The 21,030-nt window shown below is 46.0% G+C and overlaps 1 protein-coding gene across 2 annotated transcripts in view; it reads left to right on the plus strand.

Moving 5' to 3' along the window:
- The first annotated feature begins 463 nt into the window (after positions 1-463).
- Positions 464-21,030, plus strand: part of LOC121542564 (ankyrin repeat and IBR domain-containing protein 1) — a 105,808-nt gene continuing 85,241 nt past the window's right edge. Inside the window, exons 1-2 of one of the 2 annotated variants that reach the window (XM_041851975.2) lie at positions 464-618; positions 7,642-7,920. In XM_041851975.2, coding sequence (XP_041707909.2) covers positions 7,733-7,920 — 188 coding nt within the window. In that variant the 5' untranslated portion in view covers positions 464-618; positions 7,642-7,732. Of the gene's footprint in view, positions 619-6,656; positions 6,709-7,641; positions 7,921-21,030 lie in introns of those variants that run through there. The other variant, XM_041851976.2, reaches the window with a different exon arrangement.

Consider the following 21,030-nt stretch of genomic DNA (forward strand, 5'->3'; position numbering starts at 1 on the left):
AGATGGGCGCTCCTCCCGCACAGTTTTGCGCGTTCACGTCACGGGCCATAGACCGGTGTCCAGCGGCTCAGCATAATCGAATCCGCATACATCATTGGTTGAGAAAGAAGCCTGGACCAAGAGAAACATGGCCATTGAAATGATGGACTCTGCCGCCCTCGAGTGGGAGAAAGTCACATGTGCTGGTTGAACAAGAGGAAAACTCTCGTTGTTTTCAATGTGGAACATTCACATTCTGGAAGGGAGGAAGCGTTTACCGGTTATTTACAGTAAACAAACAGGACATGAGTAATTGTTGACATAAAAATATTCTGAAAGATTCTTAGAGAAAGGAATCATCGTTTAACTTCAGACTTCCTAGAACGTTAACATCCTGCACTTTACAGCGCAGCCCTGATTCCTGATAACACCCAACTGGCAGTCTGGTGCTTTGAGCGTCAGTGGCCAACAAAACAGAAGGAGGGCAGAGTGCAGACAGCCAGCTACACAGGCAGACTAACGGCTAGAGGAACAACGAAAGCTTTTGAGTACACACGCATTATGGAATATCAGCATTGCCTGGCAGAAGAATAGGGAATAGTCACTGGCAGCAGAAGTGGAACCGCACCAGCCTCTTTTGTAAGTCTAGATAGCTGGCTAGCTAGTTAATTAATGTTTTTAACTTGCTGGTTAGCAAACACAGAAAAGCCAGAGAAGTGTAGTTCATTTGCCTGCTGGTCATTGTCAACTGCTGCGAGTTGTTAGCTAATGTTGGCTAGTTAGTTAGCTTTCTCCAGGTACTGTTAGCTAGCTTGGTCAAAACAGCTAGCTAACTTCAGCTAGTTGGCTAGCTAACGATAATGTAGCTAGCTAGCTAGTTTACAAACATGAACAATTAGTAAGCAGCTAACTAGCTAGAACGTTTTAAAATGTGTTCGTTAAAACAACAAAAAGTTGGATGATGAAGAAGCTAACTAACGTTAGCTACAAAAGAAGCTAACTAACGTTATGCTAGTTACAAAACATGTCAGCCACTTGATCTCCCCTAACGGCCTAAAATGTAACTTTACAGTCAAGTCTGGCTGACTGGGCATTGTTACTTTGTCTGTTGAATATATTGGTTGCTACTGATTAGCTAGCTAGCAGTCAGGCGAAATTTCCTGCATGATGAACCTGCAAAAATTATCAGGCAGTGCCAATGGACAGTGTTTTGGTTGACAGCTGTTAGATAATAGCTAACTATCATGTTAGCTGGACGTTCGTATCAAAGAGTGAACACTAGTATCAACAAGTGACCCAGTGATTCCAAGAAATGTGTTATTTCTAACTTCCGCCTTGGTACAAAATGTGTATGGCGGTATCTTCAACCTTTTTTTTTGGGGGTGGGGGCTTAAATTGGCCTTAAATTGTACCAATTTGTTTTTCTCGGTCGCCCATGCTATTTCAATATTTGAATAATAAATCATTAGATTTTTCCATTGTGTCAATGATGGCAGATTGATTGACTTCCAAGTTTTTTGTAAACATTTTTTCAAGATGGGAAGAGAATCGTCTAGCCCATTGGGTATTTCACTAGATCTTTTCACATCCAATATTTTTCAGATCCGATTGGTCAAAAGAACAATTTGTGAAAAAATATCAGAATTTGTCTGCCTGTGTAAACGCAGCCTAAGAAGCGACTGTTCAATGTTGGTTTGCCCTATCTGAATCAATGCTTCAAGATTGTTTTGATCACACTGACTGGGATGTGTTCTGGGTTGTCTCTGAGAATAACATTGACGTATACACTTACTCGGTGACTGAGTTAATCAAGAAGTGCATAGAGCAGTGGTCATCAACCGGTGGTTTGAGATCAACTGGTCAATCTTCAAGGCATTCCTAGTTGATCACCAAACCAGTCAATCTTCAAGGCATTCCTAGTCAATCACCAAACCGGTCAATCTTCAAGGCATTCCTAGTCGATCACCAAACATTTCTGTTTTACAATTCGTCTTGCGCTGTTGGTGGTAGGTGACTTGATTCAGAAGCCCTGTGCGCCTGGTAGGCAAAGTGTTCCCATTTTGAACCATTTCATTTGTCTAATGGGATAAACTTTGCCTACCCAGTGGACCAGGAGCGCTAAAATAAAGTATGCCTACTGCGCTGGGCCCATCAGATAGCTCAAATCACCGTTCCTACAGCTTCCACAACACAACACAGGAAAGTTTAATACTAGCCTAGGTGAGATTTCATAACTTTTAAAACCATGACCAGAGAGAGACTGTCAAAGGAAACAGCAAAGAGCTAATGTTTTTGTTACAGAGAAAAAGGGGTAAAAATATAAAAAACATTATTTTACCCCATTTTCTCCCCAATTGGTAGTTACGGTCTTGTCCCATCGCTGTAACTCCCGTACGGACTCGGGAGAGTCGAACGTCGAGAGCCATGCCCCCCCGAAAACATGACCCCTGCAAGCCGCACTGCTTCTTGACACACTGCTCGCTTAACCCGGAAGCCAGCCACACCAATGTGTCGGAGGAAACACTGTACACCTGGCGACCGAAGTCAGCGTGCAGGCGCCCGGTCCGCCACAAGGAGTCGCTAGAGCGCGATGGGACAAGGAAATCCCGGCCGGCCAAACCCTCCCCTAACCCGGACGACGCTGGGCCAATTGTGCGCCGCCTCATGGGTCTCCCGGTCGTGGCCGGCTGCGACACTGCACCGGGATCAAACCCGTATCTACAGTGCTATGAAAAAGTATTTGCCCCCTTTCTAATTTTCTCTACTTTTGCATATTTGTGATAATGAATGTTATCAGATCTTCAACCAAAACCTAATATTAGATAAAGGGAACATAAGTGGACAAATAACACAACAATTACATATTTATTTCATAAACAAAGTTATGCAACACCCAATTCCCCTGTGTGAAAAGTAATTGCCCCCTTACACTCAATAACTGGTTGTGCCACCTTTAGCTGCAATGACTCCAACCAAATGCTTCCTGTAGTTGTTGATCGGTCTCTCACGTCACTGTGGAGGAATTTTGGCCCACTCTTCCATGCGGAACTGCTTTAACTCAGTGACATGTGGGTTTTCAAGCATGAACTGCTCGTTTCAAGTCCTGCCACACCATCTCAATTGGGATTAGGTCTGGACTTTGACTAGGCCATTCCAAAACTTCCAATTTGTTGCTTTTTAACCATTTTTCATGTAGACTTGATTGTGTGTTTTGGATCATTGTCTTGCTGCATGACCCAGCTGCGCTTTAGCTTCAGCTCACAGACGGATGGTCTGCCATTCTCCTGTAGAATTCTCTGATACAGAGCAGAATCCATGGTTCCTTCTATTAAGGCAAGTCGTCCAGGTCCTGAGGCAGCAAAGCATCCCCAAACCATCACACCACCACCACCACCATGCTTGACCTTTGGTATGATGTTCTTACTGTGGAATGCAGAGTTTGGTTTTCGCCAGGCATTACTGGAACCATGTCGTCCAAAAAGTTATACTTTTGAATAATCTGTCCATAGAACGTTCTTCCAAGAGTATTGATGATCATCCAGGTGCTTTTTGGCAAACTTGAGTCAATATGCATATGGAGCACCATTTTAAATCCGTTATTAAAAGATGGAAAGAATATGGCACCACAACAAACCTGCCAAGAGAGGGCCGCCCACCAAAACCCACGGACCAGGCAAGGAGGGCATAAATTAGAGAGGCAACAAAGAGACCAGAGATAACCCTGAAGGAGCTGCAAAGCTCCACAGCGGAGATTGGAGTATCTGTCCATAGGATCACTTTAAGCCGTACACTCCACAGAGCTAGGCTTTACGGAAGAGTGGCCAGAGAAAAGCCATTGCTTAAAGAAAAAAATAAGCAAACACGTTTGGTGTTCTCCAAAAGGCATGGTCAGATGAGACTAAAATTGAGCTTTTTGGCCATCAAGGACAACGCTATGTCTGGCGCAAACCCAACACCTCTCATCACCCTGAGAACACCATCCCCACAGTGAAGCATGGTGGTGGCACCATCATGTTGTGGGGATGTTTTTCTTCGGCAGGGACTGGGAAGCTGGTCTGAATTGAAGGAATGATGGATGGCGCTAAATACAGGGGAAATTCTTGAGGGAAACCTGTTTCAATCTTCCAGAGATTTGAGACTGGGACGGAGGTTCACCTTCCAGCAGGACAATGACCATAAGCATACTGCTAAAGCAACACTTGAGTGGTTTAAGGGGAAACATATAAATGTATTGGAATGGCCTAGTCAAAGCCCAGACCTCAATCCAATTGAGAATATGTGGTATGACTTAAAGATTGCTGTACACCAGCGGAACCCATCCAACCTCAAGGAGCTGGAGCAGTTTTGCCTTGAAGAATGGGTAAACATCCCAGTGGCTAGATGTGCCGAGCTCATAGAGAAATACCCCAAGAGACCTGCAGCTGTAATTGCTGCAAAAGGTGGCTCTACAAAGTATTGCCTTTGGGGGGGTGAATAGTTATGCACGCTCAAGTTTTCTGTTTTTTTTGTCTTATTTCTTGTTTGTTTAAAAAAATATATATCATCTTCAAAGTGGTAGGCATGTTGTGTAAATCAAATGATACAAACCCCCCAAAAATCAATTTTAATTCCAGTTTGTAAGGCAGCAAAATAGGAAAAATGCCAAGGGGGGGGGGAATACTTTCGCAAGCCGCTGTATCTCTCTTGCGGTGTTGTACTGCTCCATATGCGGACTCCATTGCTGGGCAACGTCCACTTCTATCTCTCTTGCAGTCAATGGGCCCTGGTCAAAAGTAGTGCACTAAATAGGGAACAGGGTGCCATTTGGGATGCAGAAGGTCCTCTGGTCCTGTCCTCTGTGAAGACCTAAACTCATTTGGGATCACATTATACTTTATTGTTATCAAAACAGCCCCAACAGGTCACACAATAAAACAATCAAGACAATCACATTGACTATGTGGAGGCTGAGCCAAATAAACAAACATTATGTAACGTGCCCAGGAAGAGTTGCAAATTAAAACAATTTGGTGGTTTGTCACATGATTTCCCAAACGTTAGCTAGTAGCATGTTTTGTAATTTGTATTGCTGAGTGGAGTTGAGGTTTTAATACAGTCTGTCTGGGTACTGACTCATACAGTCTATGTCTGGGTACTGACTCATACAGTCTATGTCTGGGTACTGACTCATACAGTCTATGTCTGGGTACTGTCTCATACAGTCTATGTCTGGGTACTGTCTCATACAGTCTATGTCTGGGTACTGACTCATACAGTCTATGTCTGGGTACTGTCTCATACAGTCTGTCTGGGTACTGTCTCATACAGTCTATGTCTGGGTACTGACTCATACAGTCTATGTCTGGGTACTGACTCATACAGTCTATGTCTGGGTACTGACTCATACAGTCTATGTCTGGGTACTGACTCATACAGTCTATGTCTGGGTGCTGACTCATACAGTCTATGTCTGGGTACTGACTCATACAGTCTATGTCTGGGTACTGACTCATACAGTCTATGTCTGGGTACTGACTCATACAGTCTATGTCTGGGTACTGACTCATACAGTCTATGTCTGGGTACTGACTCATACAGTCTATGTCTGGGTACTGACTCATACAGTCTATGTCTGGGTACTGACTCATACAGTCTATGTCTGGGTACTGACTCATACAGTCTATGTCTGGGTACTGACTCATACAGTCTATGTCTGGGTACTGACTCATACAGTCTATGTCTGGGTACTGACTCATACAGTCTATGTCTGGGTACTGTCTCATACAGTCTATGTCTGGGTACTGACTCATACAGTCTATGTCTGGGTACTGACTCATACAGTCTATGTCTGGGTACTGACTCATACAGTCTATGTCTGGGTACTGACTCATACAGTCTATGTCTGGGTACTGACTCATACAGTCTATGTCTGGGTACTGACTCATACAGTCTATGTCTGGGTACTGACTCATACAGTCTATGTCTGGGTACTGACTCATACAGTCTATGTCTGGGTACTGACTCATACAGTCTATGTCTGGGTACTGACTCATACAGTCTATGTCTGGGTACTGACTCATACAGTCTATGTCTGGGTACTGACTCATACAGTCTATGTCTGGGTACTGACTCATACAGTCTATGTCTGGGTACTGACTCATACAGTCTATGTCTGGGTACTGACTCATACAGTCTATGTCTGGGTACTGTCTCATACAGTCTATGTCTGGGTACTGACTCATACAGTCTATGTCTGGGATGTCCCTATTGTGAGTAGAGCAGGATGGTAGTAGGAGCATGTCCGTCCCCACTGCCCTGTGCCTGTGTACCCACATCAACATATGGCATCGGTGGAGTCCAAGTCCACAATGGGTCTTATGGTTAGTCCCAAATGGCACCCTATTCCCTATGTAGTGCGCTACTTTTGATCAGGACCCATAGGGCTCTGGTTAAAAGTAGCGCACTACATAGAGAATAGGGTTCAATTTGGGCCTGGGCCCTGGTCTCAGAGTGAGGACAGTTGGCAGAGTGAAGCAGGAAGCCCCTGGTGATACTAAAGGAAGTCTTGTCTCTCTCTCTCTCTCTCCCCATGAGATGAGCTGGCACGGTGAGCCAGTCAGAAAATAGCATTAACCCTAGCAGGACAACAAGGTGCATGCGTGGAAATCAGCCTCTCCCCCTCAGTTAGTGGTTTTGTGGTTTGGACTTGCAGTTACCCAGTTAGGCTACTCTTCTCCTGTTTTATTGTTGGTAAGTAGGGTGGTTTTGTAGGATTCTATGATTTTGTATTTGTTGTCAATTGAAAAGCGTTTATTGTTAGGAATTCTAGGATAAACCAGAATGACAGTTGAAAAATTTGAAATTCTTAGGTTAACCAGAAAAATGGCTTTAGGTATGTTTGGCATGACAAATCCTGTTATTGTGTGTTGTTGAAATCTGGGTTGTGTTCGGTAGGGAACAATGTTGTGGAATGTTCAGACAGAAAAATAGCATAGAGCATACGTACCTCTCTGAGTAAAGGAATCATGTAGATTAAAGGAATGTTATTCAATGCATTACACCCTCCTAAATGTTATTCAATGCATTGCACCCTCCTAAATGTTATTCAATGCATTGAACCTTCCTAAATGATATTCAATGCATTACACCCTCCTAAATGTTGTTCAATGCATCGCACCCTCCTAAATGTTATTCAATGCATTACACCCTCCTAAATGTTATTCAATGCATTGCACCCTCCTAAATGATATTCAATGCATTGCACCCTCCTAAATGATATTCAATGCATTGCACCCTCCTAAATGATATTCAATGCATTGCACCCTCCTAAATGTTATTCAATGCATTGCACCCTCCTAAATGTTATTCAATGCATTGCACCCTCCTAAATGTTATTCAATGCATCGCACCCTCCTAAATGTTATTCAATGCATTGCACCCTCCTAAATGTTATTCAATGCATCGCACCCTCCTAAATGTTATTCAATGCATTACACCCTCCTAAATGTTATTCAATGCATTGCACCCTCCTAAATGTTATTCAATGCATTGCACCCTCCTAAATGTTATTCAATGCATTGCACCCTCCTAAATGCGAGCATGATGTATTGTTATGGTCTGATGGAACTAGCTGTATTTCTTTGGCTGTAATTTCATCTCTATCCTCTCTGCTCTCCCCCTTAGGAGCTCCAGTATGCTGTCCCTCTGCGCTTGGACGGGTTGAATATCACCAAACACCTTCAGGTTGAAGCTCCTGCTGGAATCTGAGGTGGCGATGGGGAACACAGCCACCAAGTTCCGCAAGGCTCTGATCAATGGTGACGAGGGTCTGGCCTATCAGCTGTATGAGGGTAGCCCCCAGTTTAAAGAGAGTCTGGACCCCAACACCTCGTATGGCGAACCCTACCAGCGTAACACTCCTCTCCACTATGCCACCAGGCACGCCATGACACGAATCGTCAGGTGAGGACATGACGGATACATGCCCCCCTTTTTCAAATCTACAGTGTGTCTGACCCCTCTGGCCCATCTAATTGTATGAAGTCATCTGAAATTGGGAGTCAATGAAATGTGTAGTAACCAGAAATATGAAAACTGAGGAAAGAACCTGAATAAATATACAGTGGGTAGAAGAAGTATTTGATACACTGCCGATTTTGCAGGTTTTCCTACTTACAAAGCATGTAGAGGTCTGTAATTTTTATCATAGGTACACTTCAACTGTGAGAGACGGAATCTAAAACAAAAATCCAAAAAATCACATTGTATGATTTTTAAGTAATTAATTTGCATTTTATTGCATGACATAAGTATTTGATACATCAGAAAAGCAGAACTTAATATTTGGTACAGAAACCTTTGTTTGCAATTACAGAGATCATATGTTTCCTGTAGGTCTTGACCAAGTTTGCACACACTGCAGCAGGGATTTTGGCCCACTCCTCTATACAGACCTTCTCCAGATCCCTCAGGTTTCGGGGCTGTCGCTGGGCAATACGGACTTTCAGCTCCCTCCAAAGATGTTCTATTGGGTTCAGGTCTGGAGACTGGCTAGGCCACTCCAGGACCTTGAGATGCTTCTTACGGAGCCACTCCTTAGTTGCCCTGGCTGTGTGTTTCGGATCGTTGTCATGCTGGAAGACCCAGCCACGACCCATCTTCAATGCTCTTACTGAGGGAAGGAGGTTGTTGGCCAAGATCTCGCGATACATGGCCCCATCCATCCTCCCCTCAATACGGTGCAGTCGTCCTGTCCCCTTTGCAGAAAAGCATCTCCAAAGAATGATGTTTCCACCTCCATGCTTCACGGTTGGGATGGTGTTCTTGGGGTTGTACTCATCCTTCTTCTTCCTCCAAACACGGCGAGTGGAGTTTAGACCAAAAAGCTCTATTTTTGTCGCATCAGACCACATGACCTTCTCCCATTCCTCCTCTGGATCATCCAGATGGTCATTGGCAAACTTCAGATGGGCCTGGACATGCGCTGGCTTGAGCAGGGGGACCTTGCGTGCGCTGCAGGATTTTAATCCATGACGGGCGTAGTGTGTTACTAATGGTTTTCTTTGAGACTGTGGTCCCAGCTCTCTTCAGGTCATTGACCAGGTCCTGCCGTGTAGTTCTGGGCTGATCCCTCACCTTCCTCATGATCATTGATGCCCCACGAGGTGAGATCTTGCATGGAGCCCCAGACCGATGATGATTGACCGTCATCTTGAACTTCTTCCATTTTCTAATAATTGCGCCAACAGTTGTTGCCTTCTCACCAAGCTGCTTGCCTATTGTCCTGTAGCCCATCCCAGCCTTGTGCAAGTCTACAATTTTATCCCTGATGTCCTTACACAGCTCTCTGGTCTTGGCCATTGTGGAGAGGTTGGAGTCTGTTTGATTGAATGTGTGGACAGGTGTCTTTTATACAGGTAACGAGTTCAAACAGGTGCAGTTAATACAGGTAATGAGTGGAGAACAGGAGGGCTTCTTAAAGAAAAACGAACAGGTCTGTGAGAGCCGGAATTCTTACTGGTTGGTAGGTGATCAAATACTTATGTCATGCAATAAAATGCAAATTAATTACTTAAAAATCATACAATGTGATTTTCTGGATTTTTGTTTTAGATTCCGTCTCTCACAGTTGAAGTGTACCTATGATAAAAATTACAGACCTCTACATGCTTTGTAAGTAGGAAAACCTGCAAAATCGGCAGTGTATGCTTCAAGAGTGTGCAAGCTGTCATCAAGGCAAAGGGTGGCTATTGAAGAATCTCAAATATAAAATATATTTTGATTTGTTGAACACTTTTTTGGTTACTACATGATTCCATATGCGTTATTTCATAGTTTTGATGTCTTCACTATTATTCTACAATGTAGAAAATAGCAAAAATAAAGAAAAGCCCTTGAATGAGTAGGTGTTCTAAAACTTTTGACCGGTAGTGTATGTATATTTTTGTTGTTGTTGGTGTTTGGATATAAAGACTAGATGTTGGAACATTGCTGCGGGGACTTGCTTCCATTCTGCCAAGAGCATTAGTAAGGGGCCTAGCCCGAACCATGAAAAACAGTCTCAGACCATTATTCCTCCTCCACCAAACTTTACAGTTGGCACTATGCATTGGGGCAGGTAGCGTTCTCCTGGCATCCACCAAACCCAGATTCGTCCGTCGGACTGCCAGATGGTGAAGCGTGATTCATCACTCCAGAGAACGCGTTTCCACTGCTCCAGAGTCCAATGGCGGCGAGCTTTACACCCCTCCAGCCGACACTTGGCATTGCGCATGGCGATCTTAGGCTTGTGAGCGGCTGCTTGGCCATGGAAACCCATTTCATGAAGCTCCCGACGAACAGTTCTAGTGCTAACGTTGCTTCCAAAGGCAGTTTGGAACTCGGTAGTGAGTGTTGCAACCAAGGAGAGACGATTTTTACGCGCTACGCGCTTCAGCAGTCAGCGGTCCCGTTCTGTGAGCTTGTGTGGCCTACCACTTCACGGCTGAGCCGTTGTTGCTCCTAGACGTTTCCACTTAGCAATAACAGCACTTACAGTTGACCCGGGCATCTCCAGCAGGGCAGAAATTTGACGAACTGACTTGTTGGAAAGGTGGCATCCTATGACGGTGCCACGTTGAAAGTCTCTGAGCTCTTCAGTAAGGCCATTCTACTGCCAATGTTTGTCTATGGAGATTGCATGGCGGTGTGCTCGATTCTATACACCGGTCAGCAACGGATGTGGCTGAAATAACCAAATCCACTAATTTTGAAGTGGTGTCCGCATACCTTTTGGCTATGTCGTTTTATATGTGATCGTATACAAATGTAAGCAAGGTCTGAGATTGTTTTAGTCAAATATTACATCTGTTTGGGCTCAAGAAAAAAATGACCGGCGGCTGAATCTAGATGATCCCTGGGTTATAGCATAGATACCCAGGAAGCTTCACTGGTGAGTCTAGTTGATGATCCCTGGGTTATAGCATAGATACCCAGGAAGCTTCACTGGTGAGTCTAGTTGATGATCCCTGGGTTATAGCATAGATACCCAGGACGCTTCACTGGTGAGTCTAGTTGATGATCCCTGGGTTATAGCATAGATACCCAGGACGCTTCACTGGTGAGTCTAGTTGATGATCCCTGGGTTATAGCATAGATACCCAGGACGCTTCACTGGTGAGTGTTCCCACAGTTGTTGTTGTGCAACGTTCCGTTTCGACCTGAAGGTCTTCGTCTGGACCCAGCAACAAACGGCTTGTTTGGGTTCACCGCTAATTCAGTGTATTTATCTAAACCGTTTGTTTAACCTTTTTATTTATCCAGCAACAGCAAGTCAGTTGACAAAGTAGTATTTAGGCTACAGTTATGGCTCGGAAATGAAATTCAGTAGATTTGTGCTGTAGAAGGGCAAAATGGTGTCAGTGAGTTGCACAGACAGACTAACATGCTATTTAAAATGTGATTGAATTGAGCAGTTAGTTTAAAGATGACTTGATGGGAATGGCTTCCCCCCTTTTTTTTTTTTTTTTTTTTTCAATGGCTTTTCAAGTGGAGGTATTCACCACTACATTTTTAGCTGTATGTAGCCTATGTGGTCCTCTGTAGCTCAGCTGGTAGAGCACGGCACTTGTAACGCCAAGGTAGTGGGTTCGATCCCCGGGACCACCCATACACAAAAAAAATAAAAAGAATGTATGCACGCATGACTGTAAGTCGCTTTGGATAAAAGTGTCTGCTAAATGGCATTATTATTATTATTATTATTATTATTATTATTATTATTGCGTGGTAGCAGCTACTCCCCTGCTCTCTGTGTCCAGGATGGGGAAAGTGTTGTGTGTCTGTGGTCCTGCTCAGTGTGCTCTGCCCCATCTGCCCCTGCTAGGAACCATCTGTTAGACACACACACGGGAATGCAAAAACCACCCTGAGACTGAGCTACAAGCCTCCTTCACTCTCTAACACTGTACTTACGATATAGCAGGGCACCAATTCCTATAAAGCCAGGGTGGTGTTCATCAGGCACCAAACAGAAGAAATCCTACTGAAACAGGAAGTGACTGCAGGGCTCCACTAAACAGAAGAAATCCTACTGAAACAGGAAGTGACTACCTGGACTGCAGGGCTCCACTAAACAGAAGAAATCCTACTGAAACAGGAAGTGACTACCTGGACTGCAGGGCTCCACTAAACAGAAGAAATCCTACTGAAACAGGAAGTGACTACCTGGACTGCAGGGCTCCACTAAACAGAAGAAATCCTACTGGAAACAGGAAGTGACTACCTGGACTGCAGGGCTCCACTAAACAGAAGAAATCCTACTGAAACAGGAAGTGACTACCTGGACTGCAGGGCTCCACTAAACAGAATAAATCCTACTGAAACAGGAAGTGACTACCTGGACTGCAGGGCTCCACTAAACAGAAGAAATCCTACTGAAACAGGAAGTGACTACCTGGACTGCAGGGCACTAGTCTCTAACACTAGGGGCCCTGTTACAATACTTTAGAAATGCGTCCTTCCTTCCTTGTTGCGTTGAGCCAAGCACAGATCTATAAATAACTGGACAGGGTGTAAGCGAACTTACCACCATACTACTTCTACCAACCCAGCCAGTTCAGATATATGTGATCGTTTCAAAGGAGGAAAGGAAGCGCGCTAATCATTTCTGAAGGATTCCAACAGGATGTAGTTCTATAGCAGGGCTTAGCTCTATGAAGGTTTAATACATTTACATTTTAGTCATTTAGCAGACGCTCTTATCCAGAGCGACTTACAGGAGCAATTAGGTTTAAGTGCCTTGCTCAAGGGCACACCGACAGATTTTTCACCTAGTTGGCTCTGGGATTAGAACCAGCGACCATTCGGTTACTGGCACAACGCTCTTAACCACTAAGCTACCTGCCGCCCCTAATAGGGCATGATAGTCTGTGTGTGTGTGTTTCTCTAGGGCAACTTGCAGGGAACTACATTGACCGGCGACACCATTTTTTCCTGCTTCTTCATCATACTGTCATTTTGCTTAGGATGTGTCTCAAATGGCTTCCTATCCCCTATGTAGTGCACTGCTTTTGACCAGGGCCCTTCCTACACAGACTTGGGTGTTATTGTCTGGACCTGTCAGAGTAGCTGTGTACTCTTGAGTTCATCACACGCTCAGAGGGAAATCTATTTCACTGCGGTTATTGGTAATCAATTGTTGGCCATCAGTACAAGTGGCTGTGGTCCTTTGGTTTGGCTGTGGACATGGTGGTGTTCTAGACCACAGAAAGGACAAATGAGTCAAACTGTTAAAGTCAGATGAGACTGTTTTTTTCATCGTAACAACAGCGTAGTTGACAGTTGCCCCTGGGCTAACCATTATTGTAGAGAACAACCAACCATCGTGTCTGGAACCTGTTCCCACCAGACTGCTGCTCTGCTGGCCATTCCTGCCAATTCTATGAAGGCATCATTTCCCCTCTGTTTGCTTGACCACATAGCCCCCCCATTTGCTCGACCCTGACCCACGAGCAAATTGACATTTAACTTTGCCGAACCGTGATGAGCACGGTCTGTGGGTTCTCTGTGTCACAGCCTCTGGAAGGTAAACTCTAATCTGAGTCAATGGGAGAATCTCACGTCCTCTCTCCTCACCACCTTCTCAAAACCCATTGGAGGAGAAGGTCAAAGGGGAGGGACCTCTAGGCTTTCTCATCCAATGGGTTTTGAGAAGGAGAGAGTATGCAATTGAGATTCTCCCATTGACTCAGTAGGCTTCCATCAGCCATCCAAAGGTTGTACCTTAACAGGAAACTGCTTGTCCGGTAGCTCGGGGGCTGTCAATGTGTAGCTCTCAAGTAGATACTGAGGCCTGATATCACATGATTAAATCTGTAAATAAATAACAAAATCTCCCCAAGATGTTTACAGGCATTTAACATCATTCTGCATTTTTGCTATCTATTTTCCCGACATCATCAATCGGTTAAATCACATTGTTAAAATGTTTTCATTGAGTTCCAAAAGTAACAGTCCTGGCTGAGCCCCGTATGCGCTTCCTGGTTACAGTGTCGCCTGCTTCCTGGTTACAGTGTCGCCTATGGGCATACAGGCGACTGTAAAACTATTTGGTGTAACGTGGCCTTGGAAAAATGTGACATTTTTTTCTTCTTCTTGAAGACAACCTTAATTTGCTTTGACTCTTGTGCTCCATAGGCCTACATGTGCATTTGCGGGGCACAACAAAAAAGAAATCAAGCCAAGCGTCACGCAGTTCTTCTCCCTAAATTCCCTTTCCACTCTGTCTCACTCACTCAATTGCATTCTGAGTGCTCCCTCTACACACACACACACGTCCTGAGTGCTCCCTCTACACACACACGTCCTGAGTGCTCCCTCTATACACACACACGTCCTGAGTGCTCCCTCTACACACACACGTCCTGAGTGCTCCCTCTACACACACACGTCCTGAGTGCTCCCTCTACACACACACGTCCTGAGTGCTCCCTCTACACACACACACGTCCTGAGTGCTCCCTCTACACACACACGTCCTGAGTGCTCCCTCTACACACACACGTCCTGAGTGCTCCCTCTACACACACACACGTCCTGAGTGCTCCCTCTACACATGAGTGCTCCTCTACACACACACACGTCCTGAGTGCTCCCTCTACACACACACACGTCCTGAGTGCTCCCTCTACACACACACACGTCCTGAGTGCTCCCTCTACACACACACACGTCCTGAGTGCTCCCTCTACACACACACACGTCCTGAGTGCTCCCTCTACACACACACACACACGTCCTGAGTGCTCCCTCTACACACACACACACGTCCTGAGTGCTCCCTCTACACACACACACACACGTCCTGAGTGCTCCCTCTACACACACACACGTCCTGAGTGCTCCCTCTACACACACACGTCCTGAGTGCTCCCTCTACACACACACGTCCTGAGTGCTCCCTCTACACACACACAGCCCTGAGTGCTCCCTCTACACACACACACGCCCTGAGTGCTCCCTCTACACACACACACGCCCTGAGTGCTCCCTCTACACACACACACGTCCTGAGTGCTCCCTCTACACACACACACGTCCTGAGTGCTCCCTCTACACACACACACGTCCTGAGTGCTCCCTCTACACACACACACGTCCTGAGTGCTCCCTCTACACACACACACATCCTGAGTGCTCCCTCTACATACACACACGTCCTGAGTGCTCCCTCTACACACACACACACACGTCCTGAGTGCTCCCTCTACACACACGCCCTGAGTGCTCCCTCTACACACACACGTCCTGAGTGCTCCCTCTACACACACACACGTCCTGAGTGCTCCCTCTACACACACACACGTCCTGAGTGCTCCCTCTACACACACACACACGTCCTGAGTGCTCCCTCTACACACACACACACACACGTCCTGAGTGCTCCCTCTACACACACACACACGTCCTGAGTGCTCCCTCTACACACACACACGTCCTGAGTGCTCCCTCTACACACACACACACGTCCTGAGTGCTCCCTCTACACACACACACGTCCTGAGTGCTCCCTCTACCCACACACGTCCTGAGTGCTCCCTCTACCCACACACGTCCTGAGTGCTCCCTCTACACACACACGTCCTGAGTGCTCCCTCTACACACACACGTCCTGAGTGCTCCCTCTACCCACACACGTCCTGAGTGCTCCCTCTACACACACACACGTCCTGAGTGCTCCCTCTACACAAACACACGTCCTGAGTGCTCCTCTACACACACACGTCCTGAGTGCTCCCTCTACACACACACACACACGTCCTGAGTGCTCCCTCTACACACACACACACGTCCTGAGTGCTCCTCTACACACACACACACGCCCTGAGTGCTCCTCTACACCCGTCCTGAGTGCTCCCTCTACACACACACGTCCTGAGTGCTCCCTCTACACACACACACGTCCTGAGTGCTCCCTCTACACACACACACGTCCTGAGTGCTCCCTCTAACACACACACGTCCTGAGTGCTCCCTCTACACACACACACGTCCTGAGTGCTCCCTCTAACACACACACGTCCTGAGTGCTCCCTCTACACACACACACACGTCCTGAGTGCTCCCTCTACACACACACACGTCCTGAGTGCTCCCTCTACACACACACACGTCCTGAGTGCTCCCTCTACACACACACACGTCCTGAGTGCTCCCCTCTACACACACACACACGTCCTGAGTGCTCCCTCTACACACACACACACGTCCTGAGTGCTCCCTCTACCCACACACGTCCTGAGTGCTCCCTCTACCCACACACGTCCTGAGTGCTCCCTCTACCCACACACGTCCTGAGTGCTCCCTCTACCCACACACGTCCTGAGTGCTCCCTCTACACACACACGTCCTGAGTGCTCCCTCTACACACACACACGTCCTGAGTGCTCCCTCTACACACACACACGTCCTGAGTGCTCACACACAAGCTCCCGTTAGCCCTACAGAAATAAATGCCTATTAAAAACGTATCTAACTGATTGTATGCACAAGCTACATTTCCCTGCCAAATGACGACAGTTTTATCACAAATTCAAAATGGACTGGTTGACTGAAGTAGGGAAATATGTGTTCCAACGAGCTACAGTTTTGGAATAATTGCGTTCAGTCTGTTATCCGCTTAGGCTACCTTGCGAACTGCTAGTGCCATTTAGAATTGGTTAGCCTAGGGCTAGTCTATAACCCCCTAAACATAGACAGGTTAGTTAGCCTAGGGCTAGGCTATAACCCCCTTAACATAGACAGGTTAGTTAGCCTAGGGCTAGTCTATAACCCCCCTAAACATAGACAGGTTAGTTAGCCTAGGGCTGAGTCATAACCCCTAAACATAGACAGGTTAGTTAGCCTAGGGCTAGTCTATAACCCCTAAACATAGACAGGTTAGTTAGCCTAGGGGCTAGTCTATAACCCCCTAAACATAGACAGGTTAGTTAGCCTGCCTAGGGCTGGTCTATAACCCCCTAAACATAGACAGGTTAGTTAGCCTAGGGCTAGTCTACAACCCCCTAAACATAGACAGGTTAGTTAGCCTAGGGCTGGTCTATAACCCCCTAAACATAGACAGGTTAGTTAGCCTAGGGCTAGTCTATAACCCCCTAAACATAGACAGGTTAGTTAGCCTGGGCTAGTCTATAACCCCCTAAACATAGACAGGTTAGTTAGCCTAGGGCTAGTCTATAACCCCCCTAAACATAGACAGGTTAGTTAGCCTAGGGCTGGTCTATAACCCCCTAAACATAGACAGGTTAGTTAGCCTAGGGCTAGTCTATAACCCCCTAAACATAGACAGGTTAGTTGGCCTAGGGGCTGGTCTATAACCCCCTAAACATAGACAGGTTAGTTAGCCCTAGGGCTAGTCTATAACCCCACCTAAACATAGACAGGTTAGTTAGCCTAGGGCTGAGTCTATAACCCCCTAAACATAGACAGGTTAGTTAGCCTGGGGCTGGTCTATAACCCCCTAAACATAGACAGGTTAGTTAGCCTAGGGCTGGTCTATAACCCCCTAAACATAGACAGGTTAGTTAGCCTAGGGCTAGTCTATAACCCCCTTAACGAGACAGGTTAGTTAGCCTAGGGATAGTCTATAACCCCCTAAACATAGACAGGTTAGTTAGCCTGGGACTAGTCTATAACCCCCTAGTTAGCCTAAGGGCTGGTCTATAACCCCTAAACATAGACAGGTTAGTTAGCCTGGGCTGGTCTATAACCCCCTAAACATAGACAGGTTAGTTAGCCTAAGGGCTAGTCTATAACCCCTAAACATAGACAGGTTAGTTAGCCTAGGGGCTAGTCTATAACCCCCCTAAACATAGACAGGTTAGTTAGCCTAGGGCTAGTCTATAACCCCCTTAACAGAGACAGGTTAGTTAGCCTAGGGCTAGTCTATAACCCTCTAAACATAGACAGGTTAGTTAGCCTAGGGCTAGTCTATAACCCCTAAACATAGACAGGTTAGTTAGCCTAGGGCTAGTCTATAACCCCTAAACATAGACAGGTTAGTTAGCCTAGGGGCTAGTCTATAACCCCTAAACATAGACAGGTTAGTTAGCCTAGGGATAGTCTATAACCCCTAAACATAGACAGGTTAGTTAGCCTAGGGCTAGTCTATAACCCCCTAAACATAGACAGGTTAGTTAGCCTAGGGCTGGTCTATAACCCCCTAAACATAGACAGGTTAGTTAGCCTAGGGCTAGTCTATAACCCCCTAAACATAGACAGGTTAGTTAGCCTAGGGGCTGGTCTATAACCCCCTAAACATAGACAGGTTAGTTAGCCTAGGGCTAGTCTATAACCCCCTAAACATAGACAGGTTAGTTAGCCTAGGGCTGGTCTATAACCCCCTAAACATAGACAGGTTAGTTAGCCTAGGGCTGGTCTATAACCCCCTAAACATAGACAGGTTAGTTAGCCTAGGGCTAGTCTATAACCCCCTAAACATAGACAGGTTAGTTAGCCTAGGGCTAGTCTATAACCCCCCTTAACATAGACAGGTTAGTTAGCCTGAGGGCTGGTCTATAACCCCCCTAAACATAGACAGGTTAGTTAGCCTAGGGCTAGTCTATAACCCCCTAAACATAGACAGGTTAGTTAGCCTAGGGCTAGTCTATAACCCCCTTAACATAGACAGGTTGTTAGCCTAGGGGCTAGTCTATAACCCCCTAAACATAGACAGGTTAGTTGGCCTAGGGCTGGTCTATAACCCCCCTAGTTAGCCTAGGGCTAGTCTATAACCCCCCTAAACATAGACAGGTTAGTTAGCCTAGGGGCTAGTCTATAACCCCCTAAACATAGACAGGTTAGTTAGCCTAGGGCTGGTCTATAACCCCTAAACATAGACAGGTTAGTTAGCCTAGGGCTAGTCTATAACCCCCTAAACATAGACAGGTTAGTTAGCCTAGGGCTGGTCTATAACCCCCTAAACATAGACAGGTTAGTTAGCCTAGGGCTAGTCTATAACCCCTAAACATAGACAGGTTAGTTAGCCTAGGGCTGGTCTATAACCCCCTAAACATAGACAGGTTAGTTAGCCTAGGGCTAGTCTATAACCCCTAAACATAGACAGGTTAGTTAGCCTAGGGCTAGTCTATAACCCCCTTAACATAGACAGGTTAGTTAGCCTAGGGCTGGTCTATAACCCCCTAAACATAGACAGGTTAGTTAGCCTAGGGGCTGGTCTATAACCCCCCTAAACATAGACAGGTTAGTTAGCCTAGGGCTAGTCTATAACCCCCTTAACATAGACAGGTTAGTTAGCCTAGGGCTAGTCTATAACCCCCCTAAACATAGACAGGTTAGTTAGCCTAGGGCTAGTCTATAACCCCCCTAAACATAGACAGGTTAGTTAGCCTAGGGCTGGTCTATAACCCCCTAAACATAGACAGGTTAGTTAGCCTAGGGCTAGTCTATAACCCCCTAAACATAGACAGGTTAGTTAGCCTAGGGCTGGGTCTATAACCCCCCTAAACATAGACAGGTTAGTTAGCCTAGGGCTAGTCTATAACCCCCCTAAACATAGACAGGTTAGTTAGCCTAGGGCTAGTCTATAACCCCCTAAACATAGACAGGTTAGTTAGCCTAGGGCTAGTCTATAACCCCTAAACATAGACAGGTTAGTTAGCCTAGGGCTAGTCTATAACCCCCTAAACATGAACAGGTTAGTTAGCCTAGGGCTAGTCTATAACCCCTAAACATAGACAGGTTAGTTGGCCTAGGGCTAGTCTATAACCCCCTAAACATAGACAGGTTAGTTAGCCTAGGGCTAGTCTATAACCCCCTAAACATAGACAGGTTAGTTAGCCTAGGGCTAGTCTATAACCCCCTAAACATAGACAGGTTAGTTAGCCTAGGGCTAGTCTATAACCCCTAAACATAGACAGGTTAGTTAGCCTAGGGCTAGTCTATAACCCTAAACATAGACAGGTTAGTTAGCCTAGGGCTAGTCTATAACCCCCTAAACATAGACAGGTTAGTTAGCCTAGGGCTAGTCTATAACCCCCTAAACATAGACAGGTTAGTTAGCCTAGGGCTAGTCTATAACCCCCTAAACATAGACAGGTTAGTTAGCCTAGGGCTAGTCTATAACCCCCCCTAAACATAGACAGGTTAGTTAGCCTAGGGCTGGTCTATAACCCCCTAAACATAGACAGGTTAGTTAGCCTAGGGGCTGGTCTATAACCCCCCTAAACATAGACAGGTTAGTTAGCCTAGGGCTAGTCTATAACCCCCTAAACATAGACAGGTTAGTTAGCCTAGGGGCTGGTCTATAACCCCCTAAACATAGACAGGTTAGTTAGCCTAGGGCTGGTCTATAACCCCCTAAACATAGACAGGTTAGTTAGCCTAGGGCTAGTCTATAACCCCCTAAACATAGACAGGTTAGTTAGCCTAGGGCTAGTCTATAAAACCCCTAAACATAGACAGGTTAGTTAGCCTAGGGGCATGGTCTATAACCCCCTAGTTAGCCTGGGGCTAGTCTATAACCCCCCTAAACATAGACAGGTTAGTTAGCCTAGGGCTAGTCTATAACCCCCTAAACATAGACAGGTTAGTTAGCCTAGGGGCTAGTCTATAACCCCAGGTAGTTAGCCTAGGGCTAGTCTATAACCCCCTAAACATAGACAGGTTAGTTAGCCTGGGGCTAGTCTATAACCCCCCCTAAACATAGACAGGTTAGTTAGCCTGGGGCTGGTCTATAACCCCCTAAACATAGACAGGTTGTTAGCCTAGGGCTAGTCTATAACCCCCTAAACATAGACAGGTTAGTTAGCCTAGGGCTGGTCTATAACCCCCCCTAAACATAGACAGGTTAGTTAGCCTAGGGCTGGTCTATAACCCCCTTAACATAGACAGGTTAGTTAGCCTAGGGGCTAGTCTATAACCCCCCTAAACATAGACAGGTTAGTTAGCCTAGGGCTAGTCTATAACCCCCTAAACATAGACAGGTTAGTTAGCCTAGGGGCTAGTCTATAACCCCCTTAACATAGACAGGTTAGTTAGCCTGGGCTAGTCTATAACCCCCCTAAACATAGACAG

Source organism: Coregonus clupeaformis, chromosome 17 (genome assembly GCF_020615455.1).
Source record: "Coregonus clupeaformis isolate EN_2021a chromosome 17, ASM2061545v1, whole genome shotgun sequence".
Lineage (NCBI taxonomy): Eukaryota > Metazoa > Chordata > Actinopteri > Salmoniformes > Salmonidae > Coregonus > Coregonus clupeaformis.